At 31.0% G+C, this 21,258-nt stretch overlaps 1 protein-coding gene across 1 annotated transcript in view; it reads right to left on the reverse strand.

Annotated features, from left to right (window-relative positions):
- LOC126885216 (transmembrane protein 181) overlaps positions 1–15,802 on the reverse strand; it is a 97,453-nt gene extending 81,651 nt beyond the window's left edge. Inside the window, exons 1-2 of the mRNA XM_050651670.1 lie at positions 15,510–15,802; positions 3,044–3,207 (exon numbers count right to left, since the gene is read on the reverse strand). Coding sequence (XP_050507627.1) covers positions 3,044–3,204 — 161 coding nt within the window. The 5' untranslated portion in view covers positions 3,205–3,207; positions 15,510–15,802. The remainder of the gene's footprint in view (positions 1–3,043; positions 3,208–15,509) is intronic.
- Positions 15,803–21,258: the final 5,456 nt, after the last annotated feature.

Here is a 21,258-nt window from a genome sequence, read left to right on the forward strand (position 1 = left end):
TATTTCGTTTATACCTCCCATTCATGTCATCTTCTGGTTTATCCACAATCATAATTTGATAATCCTCAAGTTTTAGTATTAACTCCGAAACACGGTGGTGGTTCAGGTAAATTAGAAACTAGAAGAGTTTCTGGTGAATGTGCCGGCTTGTTAAGCCAGTACCTAGCTACTGAGCCATGACCGTCAATTACCATTATATCTAATGTTTCATTTAAATTATAGCTGATAATTGATAGCAAGGGAGATCGGCACATCAAGCTGACAACGACAGGCAATTAAGAGGCTACAGTAGCGATCAACAGGCCGCAACAAACGCGTTCCAAGATTGCGGCTCTAATTTTGAATATTTTGTCGAGATATTTAGCACACATATTCGTAATATAATAAAAAATGGCGATACAGAGTCCAATTTCAGAAATATGTTAGTACGTGAAAATTACTCTATAACTAAATAAAATATTGAAAAAGGAGCCTGTACCGCCATTAAGAAGAAAAAAAAATCTTTCTTCAAATAAACTTTTTTATCCCATGCCTAGATTTTGTGTAATCTTGGAACTACTAAAATTTTTTATTTCTAACTATTTCTAACTAATTAGGCAAAATAGAGAAATAGCACTGTCATTTTGACAAACCTGCGACAGATTTTCTCTAATCTGTTCTGTCATCTTTATCGATATCTGTTCAGTGCAGTAGTGTGTTAATTTATGAATTCGTTTTTGTTGTTTCATAGGAAAGTAGTGTTTATTGATAGTTAATTGATTATACATTTGTTGTTGTTGTATAAGTTGTTGGCCTCTTTGAAAGAATAGATTGTTGTTAATTGTCAGTTTTAGTTATATGTAGGTAGGTAAGTATATTTTACGTAAAAATATTTCGAATTCTAATGCGAGTATATAAAGTTTTAGGAGGATTTTTTATTCTAAAAATGTTATCAATAGTTTAACTTTTAACAAAATGGCAAAAGTAAATAAAACGAAAAATAAAGTGAAACCTTCCAAGAAAAAGTCCATTAAAAACCGTGCCAAAATTATGCGAAAATTGAAATTTGTTTCGCGTCACAACAAAAAATGATTATTTATTATTGTTTTATTATTAGATATTTCATGCACATACCTTTCTAAATACCTATCTTAACATAAAATTTTCACTCATTTTGGTTTATTTTTATAAATATCTATTTACCAATACTAAAATCGTTTTCTATTACTTCTATTTAGCGCGACTATGATATTGTCAAAATATTAATCTTAGATAATGTCAAAGATTACCACTGTTGCCAAAGTTTATGATACTATCTCCCGAAGTTATATTTTGTTGCTACCTGTTGATCGCTACTGTATACTCTTAACAGAAACGACTGGCGAAATTATATGGAGAAGGTCAACGCTCAATTAAGGCTGTATTATCACTGATGATGATAATGACCACTGATTGGCTTATTTTCTGTTTTTAATCGATATTAGGTCGAATATTATTCGATATTATATTACAATCGAAGTTGGAGCTAAGAGTTAGGTTGGCTAGGTGCTACGTTTTCTCGACTCTGTGTTCTGGGATGGAAGCTTGGACCTTGAATCCGGCACAATGAAAAGACTACAATCATTCGAGCTGTCGATGTACAGAAGAATTCTGAAAAAATCGTGGATAAAACATGTTACAAACAAAGAGGTTCTGAAAAACATGGATAAAGAAATGGAAATCTGTAATACCATCCAAAACAAGAAAATTAGAATATCTCGGACATATTACACGTGGGAAGAGATAAAACTTGCTCCAATTGATTATGCAGGGAAAGATTCAAGGAAAAATAAGCATAGGGAGCCGCAGACTATCGTGACTCCGCAACCTGAGAAAATGGTACGGATGTAAATCAAATGAACTTTTCAAAGCAGCCGTCTTTAAAGCCCGAATAGCTATGATGATTGCCGACCTCCGTCGCAGTGATGGCACTTGAAGAAGAAGAATCGCTATTAAGATTCTATCCTATCTTCTATTCGCCACTATTTGCCTCATTCTTCTTGGCAAATTTTTATTTTTATGATATTTAGCTTATCCTTTTGTCTCTATTGTTCTAATTCTGTAAAAATCATATTTACCTCCTTTTTAGATCTACCTTCTCATTTGGTCTATTAGGTGTATTACTAAATAACATGTTAATGTGAAAATTTTCAAAACATGTATTTATGGTAGGGGAGCCCAAGCGGAGATTTTTGCAGTTACTCGAGCGCGTGAGATTATCATATGGGGAGAAACCTAGTACCCCTACCATATATTGGCTCTTAACACAGGGGAGTTCGTTAAGGGGAGCCCGAAAAAAAAATCTATCCTTAAAAAAACTCGAAATTGTCAGATTAAGATAAGGTAAGTAAAGTACATGCAAAAAAGTGTATATTTCAAAAATCTGACGATTTGAGCCGGGCGTAAGGAAATCGGTGCGTTACAAAGTTTCACAAGAAAAAAGCGAATATTTCGCGAAATAAATGACAGATCGAAAAACTAAAAAATATGTGCTCAATATTTTTTAAAAATCTATCGAATGATACCAAACACGACTTCCCACGGAGAGGGGTGGGGGTAAATTTAATATTTTAAATACGAATCCCGCGATATTTCGCGAAATGAACATCAGATCGAAAAACTGTAAAATACACTTATTGAATATTTTTAAAAAATCTATCGAATAACACCAAACACGACTTTCCACGGAGGTGGGGTGGGGGGTTACTTTAAAATTTTAAATAGGAGCCCCTATTTTTTATTGCAGATTTGGATTCCTTACGTAAAAATAAGTAACTTTTATTCGAAACATTTTTTCGAATTATGGATAGATGGCGTTATAATCGAAAAAAACAATTGTTAGAAATGGAAAATTAAATTAAAAAATGGCAAGCGCCCACTAAAATGGAAAACTTTACTTAACTTTTTTTGGTTTTAGGACCTACTCTTCACAACCCAATAGGTCCCCATAACGCTCGAGTGACTGCACATTTAGCATACTTTGCTCCCCTACCATAAAAAATATAATAAAAACGTGCGCCCTTACCGTTCACATCTGTCATGATGGTAGGCAGGCGCAATATATTTGTCAAACTCGCTGAATATGTCAGAAAATTGTGACAAAGCGTTTCGTATTTTGGCAGCCCATCCTCCAGCCGGTAGATGGTAAGTGTAGCCGAAAGTTGTGTTATCAGCTCTGGATGGCATGATCTAAAACAAAACATGAAAGATTTATATATGCCGCCTGCTGATAAGGAAAATACATATCACAAAAGAAAGAATATACGAGAGCATGGTGGAAGGAGTTGTCTCCATTGGTGAAAGGAGTTGTGCCACAACTAAACTTGTCCACGAGCAAGGGAGTATAATTTCTCGGAATGTATTTTAAGAAATTAAGAAGGCTGCATACTTATAATGACCCGTGTTGAGCTGCCCCCCCCCACTTTCAAAAATCAAAAAACAAATAGCCCTGATTTATGAGCTATTTATGAGCTCTCATATTCCGCAAACTAAAAATTTTGAGCTCGTTCCACTGAGCAGGAATTTGATACTTTAGTGGGGGGGCTGAGTCAGCCCCCCCCACTACTTAAAAATAGGAATATTGAATCGGTTTTTGCGCCAGAATTACGAGCTATTTATGAGCTCTTGAAATTATATAGTTTCGATTTTTGGGCTCATCCCCTTCACCCCCAAACAACCCTTTAATTGATTTAACATAAGAGAAAAATGCTGAGAAAACTTAAAATATATCGTATTGAGGATATAATTCCTACAGCGTATATACTCTAAGAATAAACTATTAAATCACGTGTATTTCGATTATTGAGCTACAACCCCTTCGCAAGAAAACCACCCTATCTTCCCGGCTTAAGAGAAAGTTGTACTTGAAATGCATTAAATTAATTATTTGGCGACTACATATCATTTAATAATTTATAAGCTTTCACATTACGCGCATTTAAATCGGTAAATTGCAATTTATTTTATATAGTGCAGTCACTGAAAGTAAAAATCAACGATTACCTTCAATTTCGGTGAACCTTCATCGATTTTCACGAAAATTGGTCAGTGGTTAGAGGATAACTCAAGAAACAAAGGTGACATGATACCACCTTGCGCCTTTACCCTGAGGGTGGATACCGCCCCTTCTCGGGGGTGAAAAATTATTTTATAAAAACTAACTGCACAAATCTATAAAAGAACAAATTATAAGCAAAATGTATTATATAAAGTGATTAAAATAAGTCAATACTTTTTAAGTTATTAAAGATCAAAAATTTTAATTATTCGTGAAAAAAATGCATGTTTTGAAGCGGTTTTTCGTAAATCACTGAAAAACTGTAAGTTTTTACAAAAAAGTTAATAGTAGTTTTATTCGTATAGCTTATATTCTAAGAATAAACTCAAATCACGCGCCTTTCGATTATTGAGATACAACCCCTTCGCAAGAAAACCATCCCATATTCCCGGCTTAAGAGAGAGAGTTGTACTTAAAATAATTTAAATTAATTATTTGTCGACAAATATCGTTTAATAATTTATGAGCTCGCAAAATATACGCATCTCAATTATTGGATTGCCATTTTCTTTCTATAGTGCAGTCACTGAAGGTAAAAATCAAATATGACCTTCGATTTCGGTAAATCTGCATTAATTTTCACCAAAATTGGTGAGCGGATTTTGATGCTATCAACTTTTTCTGGAGCTCATTTTGGATAGGTATTTCTAAGTACTTTGATAAGTATTTAGTACCTAAGTGTTATAAAATGCATCTCTTTCCCTTTATTTAAGCTTGAATCCTTAGATTTGAACAGTCGCAGAAATAAATATACATTTAATCAATAACTTACTTTAAATTAACATTAAAGGGTTTTTCAAGTAAGCAATTTATTATATTTTTTATTGGTTTCAATTTTAGTGATGAACACTTTTTTGTAAAAACTTACAGTTTTTGAGTAATTTATGAAAAATCGCTTTAAAACATGCATTTTCTTTCACAAAAATTAAAATATCTGATCTTTAATAACTCAAAAAGTATTAATTTATTTTAATCACATTATATAACAAATTTTGCTTACAATTTGTCCCTCTCTCGATTTGTGGGGTTATTTTTAATAAAGTAATTTTCACCCCCGAGAAGAAGTGACATATACCCCAGGTTAAAACCCCAAGTTGTTATTGTTAATTCGTGAAAATGAATGGAGATTTACCGAAATCGAAGGTCGTAGTTGATTTTTACCTTAAGTGACTGCACCATAGAAAGAAAATGGCAATTCAATAATTGACATGCGTATATTTTGCAAGCTCATAAATTATTAAACGATATGTAATCTCCAAATAATTAATTTAAATTATTTTAAGTACAACTCTCTCTTAAACCGGGAATATGGGATGGTTTTCTTGCGAAGGGGTTGTAACTCTATAATCGAAAGGCGCGTGATTTAAGAGTTTATTCTTAGAATATAAGCTTTACGAATTAAACTACTATTAACTTTTTTGTAAAAACTTACAGTTTTTCAGTGATTTACGAAAAACCGCTTCATTACATGCATTTTTTTCACGAATAATTAAAATCTTTGATCTTTAATAGCTTAAAAAGTATTAACTTTATATAATAAATTTTGCTTTTAATGTGTTCTTTTATTGATTTGTGAAGTTATTTTTAATAAAATAATTTTCACCCCCGAGAAGGGGTGGTATTCACCCTCAGAGTAAAGGCGCAAGGTGGTATCATGTCACCTTTGTTTCTTGACGTATCCTCTAACCACTGACCAATTTTCGTGAAAATCGATGAAGGTTCACCGAAATTGAAGGTAATCGTTGATTTTTACCTTCAGTGACTGCACTATACAAAATAAATTGTAATTTACTGATCTAAATTCGCGTAATTTGGAAGCTTATAAATTATTCAATGATATGTCGTCGCCAAATAATTAGTTTAATGCATTTTAAGTACAACTTTCTCTTAAGCCGGGAAGATAGGGTGGTTTTCTCGCGAAGGGGTTGTAGCTCAATAATCGAAATGCACGTGATTTAATAGTTTATTCTTAAAGTATATAAGTTATAGGAATTATATCCGCAATACGATATATTTTAAGTTTTCTCAGCATTTTTCTCTTATGTTAAATCAATTAAAGGGTTGTTTGGGGATGAAGGGGATGAGCTCAAAAATCGAAACTATATAATTTCAAGAGCTCATAAATAGCTCGTAATTCTGCCGCAAAAACCGATTCAATATTCCTATTTTTAAGTAGTGGGGGGGCTGACTCAGCCCCCCCCCCCCACTAAAGTATCAAATTTCTGCTCAGTGGAACGAGCTCAAAATTTTTAGTTTGCGGAATATGAGAGCTCATAAATAGCTCATAAATCAGGGCTATTTGTTTTTTGATTTTTGCAAGTGGGGGGGGGGCAGCTCAACACGGGTCCTATAATGTGAGATTTACTAAAATATGAATTCAGTTTAAGAGATTAATTAAAACTAGAGTTGATGACAGAATATGTTGAAAAAAAGCAGTTAATTTAGTGGAGTCATTTGTAATGGCCAAAAAAGGAAGTATCGATTAAAAAAATATAAAAAACTAATATGCCTGGATCCCGCGTACCAAAAAAAAGTTGATTAATAGCAAGCTGAAAATTTTTTAATAGCTTAACGGTGTCTAGTCGGACAAACTTTGATGTATGGGAATACTGGAACAGGGGAAGATTTAATTGTGGAACAGTTTAAAAATTTGGTTTCAGTTTTTAAAAACGTCCCTTTTGATTTGTTACCCTTTTATTAATCTCTTATGCAAAAATCAGACTGCTATTACTAACCAATACGATTCCTTCATTTGGCATGTTCTTCTTGTTCCACTCATTAAAATGCCCAGTTGGTGATAAACACCAGTCTGATTTTTTTCATGAGAGTTTAATGAAATGGTAACAAATCAATTGGAAGTTTTGTCCGACAAAATACATGGAACGTTTTCGTAGTTTGATGTTCCAAATTTTTAACCTGTTTCACAATTAACACTTCCCCTATTCTAGTGTTCCCATATTCCCATACATCAAAGTTTGTCCGACTAGACACCGTCAAGCTATTAACAAATGTTCAGCTTGCTATTAATCGACTTTTTTTGGTACGCGGGATCCAGGTCTATAAAGCTGAGCTCAACTAAAGCTAACAAAAGTTATGCAGATAGGAAAAAAGAACTTAATATAGAAATTGAAGGAATAAAAATAGAACAAGTTAAAACTTTTATGTACTTAGGACTACTATAGGAGTAGTATAATAGAAGAAACAGAATATCTAAAAGAAGAAATCAATTAATAGACAAAACGAAAAGCTCGGGTTCATTTGGAAAATTATTACTATGAGATTTTTTTGCGTAATAAATTTCACAAAATACCCTAGCATAAGATTCAAGAGGTCGCCCATGTGAAAAGGTCTAATTTATTTAAACCGTTTTTTAAACAAATTGTAAACATATTTTTTTTCGGCCTGTATAATTTTTTTGCATATTTTGTATCATTCTGAACAAAAAAGGTCTCTTATAATTTTTTTAAAAGTTGATTGTTTTCGAGTTTTAATCAAGTTAAAACTGAAAAAAACTAAACATGATTTTTAAGGCTCAAAACACAAGTAAAAAATATTATTTTTGAATTCACCAAGTTCAAAAATTCAAGGTTGAACCTTCTTATATCAGCTGCCTATGAATATTTTGTTCTTATTTTATTTTAAAATTTGTTTTTTAATTGGTAATGAAGCGCTTGTTAGATAAGATTTTATTAGAAAAAATATTCTCATAAAATAATTATGAATAATCACATTAGTAAGATACAAAAAATAGGGGTCAAAAAGTTATTCAGACAGAGAGTGCTTCCAATGTTATTTAAACAATTTTTTTGAACAAATTGTAAAAATCAACTTTTTCGCCAAGGGCAAATTTTTTTTATTTTTTTGGATCCTTCTGAACAAAAAATATTTCTTGCAATTCTTTTTTTAAACGTCTAAAATTCTTTGCGAGTTAAAAACAATTTAAAACTGAAAAAAAAAGGAAAATGAACAAAAATGACAATTTTCAAGGCATTTCAAAAAACAATAACAAATTTTATTTTTTTATCAAGTTTCTAAATTCAAGTTGAAACCTTCCTCTATCAGCTCCCTATGAGTATTTTAGGCTTATTCTATTGCAAAACATTATGTTTTAATTGTTAAAGCAGAAAAGACAGACAACAAACATGTGGATTGGTGATAAGATAGTTCAAGACATTGAACTATCGTATCACCATTAGCACAGCTGCTTTAAAATGAAAATGGCACGACATGATATGAAACGTTGAGCAAAGAGATAACTATCTGGAGTCCAACAATAAACAAAAAAGAAGAAGAAGACCGAACGCAACATCGTAATATGTTATCAAATCTAAAGAAATGTACTGAAGGTCTACATATATAACCAACTAGCTATACCTAAGATTCTGGTAAATGGTGACGATGATGAAATTTGGTCCAAATATAGTTATTTTCCTAACTAGTGCCGAACGACGCGAAGCTGAGTTCGGCAAGCAGTCGAGTGCGGAAAAGAGACTTTCCGCAAGAGTTAGGAACAACATTTTTTCTACGAGCGGTTAAGAAATTACCAAATCTTAATCAATTAATTGAATTAAAAAATAACGCTAATAAGTTATAATAATCCCTAATTAAAGTCAATGCGGTGCCTAAATCTGCAATACAGGTTTTAATATTTTAAAGTCATAGCAACGATATCAAACAAAGCAATTATTTTCAAAAAGCACATCACACACTTTAAAATTTCCACGCATCTTTACTTACGAATTTTAAAATAATTCAGTGATTTAGATGGCATCAAGTGACGAAGAACTACCCCCATCTATTCCCGACGTTGTCGATAATCTTAATCTGTTACCGAAAAAATCAGCAAACAGGTACTTAAAATATAATATAATAAAATATAAAATATAATAGGTTATATTAAAAGCACAATATGTATGTAAATTCAGTGCGGAAAAGTAAAACTTTCCAAACTAAAATGCGTGCGGAAAAGTAGACATTTTTGCACGCTCGTAGAAAAAAAATTTTCATATCGTCACTAAATTGTCAATTTTTTTTTTGAATACGTAATACTCTGATTGTCATAAAAATATCTATATCGATATGAAGCTGGTGAGGAGAGCTAGATTTTGTTTAACAATTAGATAGATTTTATCAAAACGAATAGAATAGTATATTGTACAACAAGAGAGAAAAAAGACATATTTCTCACGAGCGCAGAAGTTTGTTGGCACGAGCCGAGGCAGGAGGTGAGTGCCGCAAATTAATCGAGAGAGAAATATGTCATTTTCTCTCGTGTTGTACACTGTACTTTTTCTATGGATCCGTTTTTTTCAAGAGTTCAAACTTCAAAATTAAATAATTTAGGTGCTTTTAGGTATATTATATGCCTAAATTGAAATAAAATTCATATATTATACACATAGGTATTTAATATTCTTAATATTTATATACTTTATTTATTTAAAATTATAATTTACAGTTAAACAGTCTTAGAAGGTAATTTTTGATAAGTTTTGACAAGTTTGAACACATTTTGTTTGACAAAAATAATTGTGTTTGTATTGTGCACGTTACCATGGAAATGGCGATCATATGTATGTAAACCGGCGGTGAACCCGTGAGAAAAAATATTTCTCACTTCAATGGCTGACTTTTCTCACTGCCTGAGAAATTGTTCAATTTGAATGTATGTAAGTAGTGAGAGAAGTTGCACATTGCATAGCATCCATAGAAAAAAGAAATATTCAAAAACATTGAAGTACTCAACAAATTTTCGATATTGAGGGATCACAGATTAATCCGAGCAACGATACGATTAAATGTCAAATTGAAAAAATCAAGCTCATATTAAAAATACGAAAAATGGAATGGGTTCCCCCAGAAAACAACGATTTGTATGAAAATACACTAACCAGACATATACATGACTTATAAAACGAAATAGATATTTGAACTATTGAACAGTCGTTCATGTCTGTTGGTAGCGACTAGACGTGTTTGCACTCCAGCTAAAGTGATTATCATTAAAGTATAGTTATTTGATAAATCTGATCTATAATTACAGTGAGTACCTTATTTCTTCTATAAAAATGGTTTTTACAGAAAGACAAAAATCAGAACTAAAAAAACTATCTATAGATATTGTTAATGAGTTTCTGTCAGATAAGAGGTTTTTAGATACTATTATTGAAAAACTTACAGATATGTTCCAAGAGAAATTTAAAACTCGTTTTGATGATATCGATAAGAAAATTAGTTCAATGGAGGCCCAAATGTCTGATATACAAGCGGAGAATAAGGATTTAAAAAATTCCATCGACTTCTTGGAACAATCCCATAAAAATTATTCATTAAGAGTGTTTTGTTTATCGGAAAGCACAAATGAAAACTTAAAAGACAATTTAAATAATATCTTTAACGAAAAAATTAATGTTTCCGATTGCCAAATTGAAGCAGCATACCGTACTGGTTTTCGTAAAAAAGAAGAAATGTCACAAAAAGTAAGACCGGTAATTCTAAAATTTTCGTCACTGGTGTCCAGAAATCATATTTATGCCAATAAAAAGAAACTAAAAGGAACAGGTATCTCTATTGTTGAAGAGTTAACGAAACAACGTTAAGAACTTCTACGGGAAGTCAAAGACAAAGTGGGTAAAAAAATGCTTGGTCCAGAGAGGGGAAGATTTATGCTTTCTTTCCTGGAAAAAAAACGCTTAATTAATGGTTCAGATGATTTAGCCGGTCTTTAGCAGGAGTGAAGAAAGAAGTATACGAACACAGCAGGTTCGCAGTGAACAGCCTTGTTTTTTTTCTTTTTCTTATTTAGTACATAGTTTTATTTACTTGTTATTATTTACAAATACTTTTTTATTTTTATAAAACCAAATAGGTGGTAAGATATGAAAAACTTATCAATTGCTTTTTTTAATGTAAGATCATTAACTTTGCATTTTGTTGAATTTAAATCTATGTTATTGAATAGGCGTTCTGATATTGTAGGTCTTCAGGAAACTCGTTTATCTCCTGACCTATTGTCTGAAAATTTGTTGATTCGGGGATATAATTTTATTCGATGTGACAGAAATACAAATGGAGGAGGTGTAGCTTTTTATACATATAAATTGTAACATTTTGTTTGTAGAATTATTTAAAAATATTTCAAATCACTTAGAACACATATGGATAACGATTAAAGTTAATAAAAGCAAGTTTTTAATTGGTAACTTTTATAGGCCGCCAAAGCAGAATTTTGTCGAATTTCTTAACACGTTTGAAGACACTGTTTCTATCTACATACCTGAATGTGATTATATGGTTATGGGTGGAGATTTCAACATTGACATGTTGGATGTTAGTGAAAGAAAAACGGTTCTCTTTAGTGAGTCTATTGATTCATTTAATCTGAAACAATTAATAAATAAACCTACTCGCGTCACAAGAACAACATCTATTTTACTGGACTTGATTTTGGTTACAGATAATACTCCAACATTAGAGGCAGATACTATAGTTATTCCAGAAGAACAGTCTGATCATTTTATTGTTTACTGTTCTCTTAAGGAATTTGTAAATAAATCTGAAATTCAAATGATATACAGATGAAATTTAAAAGACATTGACCTTGAATATTTTCAAAATTTGTTACTTTACTCACCATTTTTTCATATGTTAAATATTCCTGATGTTAATGAAAAGGTATTGTTTTTTAACAGTATTTTAACAGATCTTTTTGATTTTGTAGCTCCTTCTAAATTAATTAAAATACAGAAAAATCGTTCACCTTGGCTCACAGACAATATTCAGTTAATTATTACACTTAGAAATAAAGCATTTACACGTTGTAAAAGGACTAAAAATTTAGCTCATTGGAATTATTATAAAACTTTGAGGAACCAAGCCAATATTATGTTACGCAATGAGAAGAAATCTTATTTAGAAATAAATTTCTTGGGGGGTAATTCAAGTAAAATAATGTGGAAACAATTGAATCAGTTAAATATTAACAGTACAAAGAAAAACAATATTCTACCAGAATTTTTGAATAGGCCCAATGAAATAAATTCTCATTTCTTGTCTAATGCTCTAACAAATATGCCACTTGATCTAAATCTTTTATACTTTTATAATAATAATGTTAGAAAAATTTTTTCACATTTGTTTAAGTTTGAGACTGTTGGGCAAATATTCGTCTATCAATTACTATTAGAAATAAAATCCAAATTTACAGGTTCTGACTTACTCAATATTGATATGATACTTATGTGTTGCCCATTCATTGTTCGTTATGTAACTGACATAATTAATACTTGTTTGGCAAATAATGTTTTTCCCGATGCTTGGAAAATTGCTAGAGTTATACCAATTCCTAAAATAAAGGAAGTAAAAAAGCTTGGTGAATTAAGACCTATTAGTCTGTTAACTGTACTATCAAAAGTTTTAGAAAAAATTATGTATCTTCAAATCAAAAGTCACTTAGATAAATATAAAATACTTCCTTCCAGTCTGGCTTTCGCAGTGGCTATAGCTGTAGCACTGCTTTGCTAAATATTGTGGATGATATTCTAAAAAGGACAGACTAAATAAATGTACTGTATTGATTCTTCTTGATTTTTCTAAGGCATTTGATACTATTTCTCATGAATTACTGTTTGGTATTTTACACTATGTCGGATTTTCGTTAGATGCGATTAAATTATTGAAAAGTTATTTTAGTAATCGGCAGCAATATGTCGAAACTAACGGTATTCTATAATCGGCTTCTGATTTATTAAATATATCTCGAGGTGTTCCGTAAGGATCTATCCTTGGGCCACTTATTTTTAGTATTTATATTTCTAATTTAACATCCAATTTATATAATGTTAGTGTTCATTGTTATGCTGATGATACTCAAGTGTATTATACATTCTCTCCTACTGATTTGGCAAGTGCTTCAGAAAAGCTTAATAGTGATCTATCTAAACTCGTAATTGAATCTGAAAAACATCAACTAAAATTAAATCCTATTAAATCATCCGCTATGGTTTTCGGTAAAAACAAAGACAGTATTAGGAGAAATATTCAAATTTTGTTGCAAAATAATAAAATTAATTGCACTGATGTGTCCAAAAGCTTGGGTTTATTCCTAGATTCTGATCTTAAATTTAAAAAACATGTGTCGGCTTATATTCAAAAAGCATACAGTTCATTACAACAAGTGCAGAAGTCATGCCTTAGATTTATTTACGGTATTAGGAAGTATAAGAGTGTCTCCTATAAGCTTAAGGATGCTAAATGGTTTGATATGGCGAACCGACGAAAACTCCATGCTCTTTGTCTCTATCATCGTATAATAGTAACAAAATGTCCGCCATATCTATATGACAGAATTAAGTTCAGGACAGACGTTCACAATATTAATGTCAGATCCAAAGGTTTGATATCTCCACCCACGTACAAAACAACAACATTCCATAAGTCATCCTCTTATAATATTTACAACTTATATAATAGTATCCCTGAATCAATGAAAAAACTACCTATTAACTCATTCAAAAGAAAAATGAAATTACATATTCTTGAGTCACCACATAATACCCTATAAACATTACTTTTCATGTCCTATCACCTGTAGTTTCTTTTTTATTTTATTTCTATTATTTAAATTTAATTAACTGTAATATAACTGTTATATATTTGATTTATATATGCCAGCAGAAAATGTTCTTTAATTGTTAAAAAAGGGCCAGAGCTTTGATCAGCAGGCACAGCATTCGTGTTGTGCTATGTTGTTCTCTTGTCCCTTTTACAGAGATTTTTTTCCTATATTTTTATATTTGGTACTTGTACTTCTTTATTTTATTATTTATTTATTATTATTATTATTATTAACAAGCAAATGATGGTATAATGAAGACACTAAAAGAAACGAAAAGGAGTCCTGCACAACCGGCGGGGTCCATAAAGACATAAAGAAAAACAAAGATAAAATTTCAAAGAGCTTACAAGTAAAAGAAAAAAACTGACAGAAAAATACGACTCCAACTACACAAAAATGAAGAAATTAAATAAAGATATCCACCGATCCAGGATCAGAATTAATGCCATAAATTACGACCTACAAAGTAAAAATTACACTTTTAGAAATAACATATTATATTATCAAATCCTCTGGCGATGATGCAATAATAATGTTGGGACAATTATATTATATGTTTCCTTGGAGGTCGGACTAAATATTATCATGAACAAGACGCAAACAATGACTAATCTGGTGCTAAATCGTAATATTGCCGTTTATGGAAGGGATATTGAGCAGATTGCATTGTATAAGTACTTATATATGGATATGAAATTCAGTTGGGCAGAGACAACCAGACATGTCGAGTTCCCACATCGCTTAGGATTAACCTGAGTAGCGTTTGATAAATTAAACTATGTATTTAAATCGGACCTACCCATATGCATCAAAAGGAAAATTGTTGACGAATGTGTGTTACTTGTACTCACTTATGGACAGGAAACATTAACATCCACAAAGAAAGTAGCGAAGAGACCGAACCCCAAACGAAGATTTACATCGTAGAACAAAAAGAAGAGACGCTATCGAAAAAATCGCATCGCTAAAATAGAATTGGACAGGACACGTCGCCAAATTATCAGATAACCGTAACGTATTGTCGAGTGGAGGCCAAGACAAGAACCTCACGGAGCTGATGAGGCCCACTAACTAGATGGACTAATCGCTTGAAGCGTGTTAGCAGTCACTGGATGCAAGCTACACAAGACAGAGACATATTTAAAGAGCTGAGGGAGGCCTATGTCCATCAGTGGACGCCAACAGGTTGATCATAATGGTATGATAAAAAACAAAAATGATAAAAAAAATGAAATAGGACTGCTTGGTTGATTATTATTAATTAAATCACAACAGTTCTTAAACAAGCACTGCTTTAGATTAATGATATTTACCTACTTTTATTTTGGCAATTTTCTCTGTACCTGACAACACAGTTTCATGCGCAATAAACTTGATTTTACAGCTTTTTAATTGGCAATTAACGGTACAACTCCGTATCCAAAAAATGTCACTGCTAAGGTCATGAACAACTATGAAAGGCCTTGGTTACAAAAAGGGTTACATAACAAAGTTCAAATGACTTTAAATAACTTTAAAAGTCTTGATGTTATGATCGTTTTAAGAAAACATGCAAAAATGATACCGTGAAATTAATAACTTTTCCATATTTTAATTTATCTGAAAAATAATTAATGTTCTACTTTTGATAAAAGGCTAAATATTCGGTTGTGTGAGATAGCTTGAAAATATCTTAAATTTTATCTTATAATTACCATCACAAACATAACCTTCTTAACAAACAATAATAATAATTTGCATTAACTCATATTTTCCTCATTAGAATCTGTCATGCCAACTCTAAAATTAAACATAAATTGGAAGTTGTATCATACTCACCGACACGTTTTGAAGCAATCTAATATAGATTATATAAAACTTATGTCACAGACAAAAGCTGCTCTTATTTTCCTAAACACGAAGAAATTTCCTGCATAAGGAAAGCGACCGTATTGATTTCCTGCGCGCGCTCGTTTGTCACATTTTTCACGTGTTGCGCACTTTTAAAAATCCTGTTATTTATCCAAAATATGTTTGTTGTTTGCTTAAAGTGTTTATGTCTATAAAGGCAGTCACTACATCATGAAGATTAAATTCTGCGGGACACATGGAAAGATTTATGTTGGAAGAGCAGGCACGTTGTTGATTTAATGGAGTTTGCTGGAAGGATTGGTGGACCTTGATTGTATAAGGTCAACTAACTAACGTTTTTAGCATCCAATGTTTATTTTAGTCTAAGACTGTCTCAAAAGAAAAGATAAAAATGAGTACGTACGTGTTGCCAGTAATTACATATGGTGCAGAAACTTTAACAATAACCAAGAAAGTAAGAAATAAAATGTGTGTTACCCAAAGAGCCATGAAACACTCGATTTTTTTTCTAACGCTCGAAAACGAGGCATTTCTCGTAAGGATCGAATTACAAACAAGGAAATAAGACGGAGAACAGAAGTGACAGATGCGATAGAAAGAATTATGACCCTAAAGTGGAACTGGGCAGGGCACATGGCTAGAATGTCGGATAACACCGAATGGACATAGCGAATAAAACACTGGAGACCACGACAAGAAGCATATCGAAGTAGAGGTCGTCCGCCAACAAGATGGTCTGATGACATAAAACTGATCGACAAAAATTGGATGCAAACAGCACAAAACAAAAACACATGGAAAATACTGAGTGAGACCTATATCCAGCAGTGGATAGATCCGGGTTAAATGATGATGATGAAGATGATGTAGAAGTAAAAAGCAGTTTGTGTCATGCCTGGAAATTAACATAAAGGAAAGCCGCTACTCATAGCGGACAAAGTAAGCTTTAGATTAATGTAATTATAATTACGTATATAACAAAGAGTTTATAAGAACCACAACAGACAAAATTTATATACAGTGCGTCCATAAAGTAGCGGATAAATTCATTATTTCATAAACCGGCGACGTTAAGGAAAAATCCAGAAACAGGTAGATTTTTATTTTTAAATTAAAATTTTTTGGGATATACAGGGTGTTAGTAAATAAGTATGAAAAATTTTAAGGGCTAATTCTACATGCAAAATTAATACCAGTTTGCTCTATAAACATATGTCCGCAAATGCTTAGTTTCGGAGATAAGGGGTGTTGAAATTTTTATTTCAAACTGCCAATTTATTTATTGCTCTAAGACCAGTTGAGTATGAAAATGAAATTTGGTGAGTTTTAGGAGGTAGTTATTACGAATTTTTTGACATACAATTTAGAATTTTGTATTCATCATTGGCGCGCCTACGGGCAATGGTCTGAATTTTTTTAAAGAAAAAAATAGTACGCCAATGAGATATTTCGAATTAAAAATTATTTTTAAATTCCACCGTTTTTATGCAGAAAAATAAAACATCTTGGCGCGTATTTTTCATTTCTTAATACATCATCAAGAACTATCCAATATAATAATACTAAACTAGAACAATAACAGAAAATATTACTAATAAGATTTCAACTAGGTGCAAAGCTGTAAGAAATGTTTAAAATGATCTCCTTTACAGATAACAGAAGAATTTTATATTCATCATTGGCGCGCGTACGGGTAATAGTCTGAATTTTTTGAAGAAAAAAATAGTACGCCACTGAGATATGTCAAACTAAAATCATTTTTGAAGTCCTCGTTCAATTTACGACAAAAAATCTTTCTTTCCTTTTTTTCATATGAGGCGCCGTTTTTATACAAAAAAAAATAAAACATCTTAACGCTTACCAAGTATTTGAGGTAGTTTCCATATGCATAGAAACTTAGTTCAAATACTTTGTAAACGTTAAGATGTTTAATTTTTTTGCATAAAAACGGCGCCGCATATGAAAAAAAAATGCAAGAAAGATTTTTTGTCGTCAATTGAACGAGAAATTCAAAAATGATTTTTAGTTTGACATATCTCAGTGGCGTACTATTTTTTTCTTCCAAAAATTCAGACCATTACCCGTACGCGCGCCAATGATGAATATAGAATTCTTCTGTTACCTGTAAAGGAGATCATTTTAAACATTTCTTGCAGCTTTGCACCTAGTTGAAATGGTATTAGTAATATTTTCTGTTATTTTTCTAGTTTAGTATTATTATTAGGGAGCGGATTTTATGCTAAATGCATATTGCATGCATATTTCGCATATTTGAGAACTTAACTAAATTTTGCATATTTTTAAAGAAACATGCATATTTTGTGCCTATTTACAAACATTTAAGTAAAAAAATAATAATTTTTTAATTCGACACAAAATATTTCCCCACACAGGCTGTCATATCTATTAATTCGAGAACTACCTGAAGAGAGACCGAGAGACGGCTCATTCACTCACTGCCTTTTCATTTTTTCTTAGAAAATACCCGATCTTTACACAAAGTACTTATAGTGCTTATAGTACGCCGTTATAAAATGATTATAGGATGTTAAAATGATGAAGGATGGTTTACCGGGAAATTTTATTTACTTTTATTATATTTAGTACAATTTGTATCCCAATTTAGTAGGTACCTATAATTCTGGTGATTCTTTTAAAACCCCTATTGTTAAGAGAATTTACACCTTTAACCATAGTTTTACGATTTTTTAACGGAAATTGAATTATTCATGCTTTAGATCAGATCCCGTCTTTAAATGGCTTAAAAACTTTGGAGGACATAATATGCGAAATTTTTAATGGAAATTTTGAAATTGATTTTGGTGCAGAATTTTCGGATTTACAAGTTCTTTTAAATACGCCCCAATTACTTTTGTTGACGATAAAAGGAGTTTTTCAAGTTATAAAAATACTTTATCTGATCAAAGAAAAATGTTTCCTCGTAAAAAATTTGGAAAAACACATTGTAGTAAATTATAATCGAAGTTAACGAAATCGAAGGTAACTATTGGTATCAGTTTTTGTAAAAAATGTGCATAAATTGCACATATAAAAAATAATGATTTTATTTGAAAGATAATAAATTAGATTGCCCCCCCCCCCTATAAAAGAACCCCCTAGAATAGAATAAAACAGAAAATTTGTGGTTTCTCGAAATGCGCATTTTTTGAAGTTTGTGCATATCTTGCGCATATTTCGTAATTTTTTACTGCATATATATGCGCATATTTCATCAAAATTGATCGCATATAAATCCGCTCCCTAATTATTATATTGGATAGTTCTTGATGATGTATTAAGAAATGAAAAATATGCGCCAAGATGTTTTATGTTTCTGCATAAAAACGGTGTATCACATGAAAAAAAAAACAAGAAATCTTTTTTATCATAAATTAGACGTGGAATTTAAAAATAATTTTTAATTCGAAATATTTCAGTGGCGTACTATTTTTTCTTTAAAAAAATTCAGACCATTGCCCGTAGGCGCGCCAATGATGAATACAAAATTCTAAATTGTATGTCAAAAAATTTGTAATAACTACCTCCTAAAACTCACCAAATTTCATTTTCATAGCTCAACTGGTCTTAGAGCAATAAATAAATTGGCAGTTTGAAATAAAAATTTCAACACCCCGTATCTCCGAAACTAAGAATTTGCTGAGATATGTTTATAGATCAAACTGATATTAATTTTTCATGTAGAATTAGCCCTTCAAATTTTTCATACTTATTTACTAACACCCTGTATATCATACTAGTAACGTCATCCACCTGAGCGAGCTGACGTAATCGATGATTTTTTTAAATGAGTATAGGGGTCATGTGAAAGCTCATTGGAAAAAGTATTTAATTATTTATTCACTAATATAAACATTAATATACCTATTTATTTATACAGGGTGTCCATTTTTTTTTATACATTAATTGACACAAAAAGATGAATGTATGTAATTTGTTTAATTCTAAATACATTTTACTTCTATCAGAAAACATAAAAATGTTTTATTTAAAAAATAAACTGTGTGGGTGGCAACCTTAGCATTGAATTTAAGCGAAAAGCAGTATTTATTTATCAAGTAAACATATTTTTCCTGTTTTCTGACAACAATAAAACGTATTTTCAATTAAATAAATTACATGCATTGTTCGTTTCTCTCAATTAATTTAATTAAAATTTTGAACACCCTGTATAAATAATTATGTTAATCTTTATACTAGTGAATAGAAAATTGAATACCCTTTCAAATGAGCTATCACATGACCCTAATCTCATTTAAAAACATCATCGATTACGTCACTTGTATGACATATATGTCAAAAAATCGTAATTTAAAAATAAAAATCGACCTGTTTCGGGATTTTTCCTTAGAGTCGCCGGTTTACGAAATAATGAATTTATACGTTACTTTATGGACGCATTGTATAATTATAATTTATATATAATAAGCGTCATCACTGTAGATTTAAAAAATACGGAAAATAATTATTTTTTTTTCTCGTGTTCCATATCTGTGAAATGTTGATCAGATAATCTAAGATACGATATAAGTTCGATTTGCACCGATCTGTTTAATAGATAAAAAGTATTGGATATGTAATTTAGCATGTTAACAATTACAAAAATCAAGGGTTGCCCGATCTAATCTTGTTCTAACTATAATTAATTAATAATTAAAAAATGATATTTTTTTATAAATTTAAAAAAAAATCGACCCGGGCAGATATTATTTTAGATTTTTTAGGTCATTCTAAACAAAAAAGGTCTTTTGTAATAATTTTTCTCTAAAGTTGTTCGTTTTCTAGTTAAAAACAATTTAAACTGAAAAAATAACGAAAGATGACGATTTTCAAGGCTCAAATAGATAAGTATAAAATATCATTTTTAAAATTACGAAGTACCTAAATTTAAGCTCAAACCTTATTATATCAGTTCTTGATAAGTCTTTTGGACTTATTTCATTCTGAAACATTGTTTTTCAGTTGTTAATGCCCGTCTCCCCATAAGAAACCTTCCTCATTAACAATTAAAAAATATGTTTTAGAATAAAAAACGGCTAAAATTAATATCGAAACCTGATAGAAAAAGGTTTGAACTTGAATTTATGTACTTGATGATTACAAAAATGATATTTTTTATTTGTGTTTTTGAGCTTTGAAAATTGTCATCATTCGTTCTTTTTGCAATTTTAAATTGTTTATAACTCGAAAACGATCAACTTTAGGGAAAATTAAAAAGACCTTTTTTGTTTAGAATGATCCAAAAAATCTGAAATAATATCTGCCCGGGTCGAAATTTTTTTTTTAAATTCATAAAAAAATGTAATTTTTTAATTATTAATGAATTAGTTAGAACAAGATTAGATCGGACAACCCTTGTTCTTTGTAATTGTTAACATGCTAAATTACATACCCAATAATTTTTATCCATTAAACAGATCGGTGCAAATCGACCTTATCGCGGATCCTCTACTAAGATGTATGGCGAATGGATTTGGATTAAAGAAATCCATTATCTTACATACTAAACTTGCAATATAATCCAGGCGGGATCTGTTTTGAATTGGGCATTTTCCATAATAGTCTACTTTTTGCTGGAATCATTTCAGGACCTTGTATATCAATATTAAAGATATGCGCCAGTCGCAAATATTTTGCTTAATTTTTTATTTAATAAAAAAATCTTTAAAAAAAATCGAAATTTTTTGCTATTTGCGCT

This window comes from Diabrotica virgifera, chromosome 5 (assembly GCF_917563875.1).
Source record: "Diabrotica virgifera virgifera chromosome 5, PGI_DIABVI_V3a".
In the NCBI taxonomy this organism is placed as follows: domain Eukaryota; kingdom Metazoa; phylum Arthropoda; class Insecta; order Coleoptera; family Chrysomelidae; genus Diabrotica; species Diabrotica virgifera.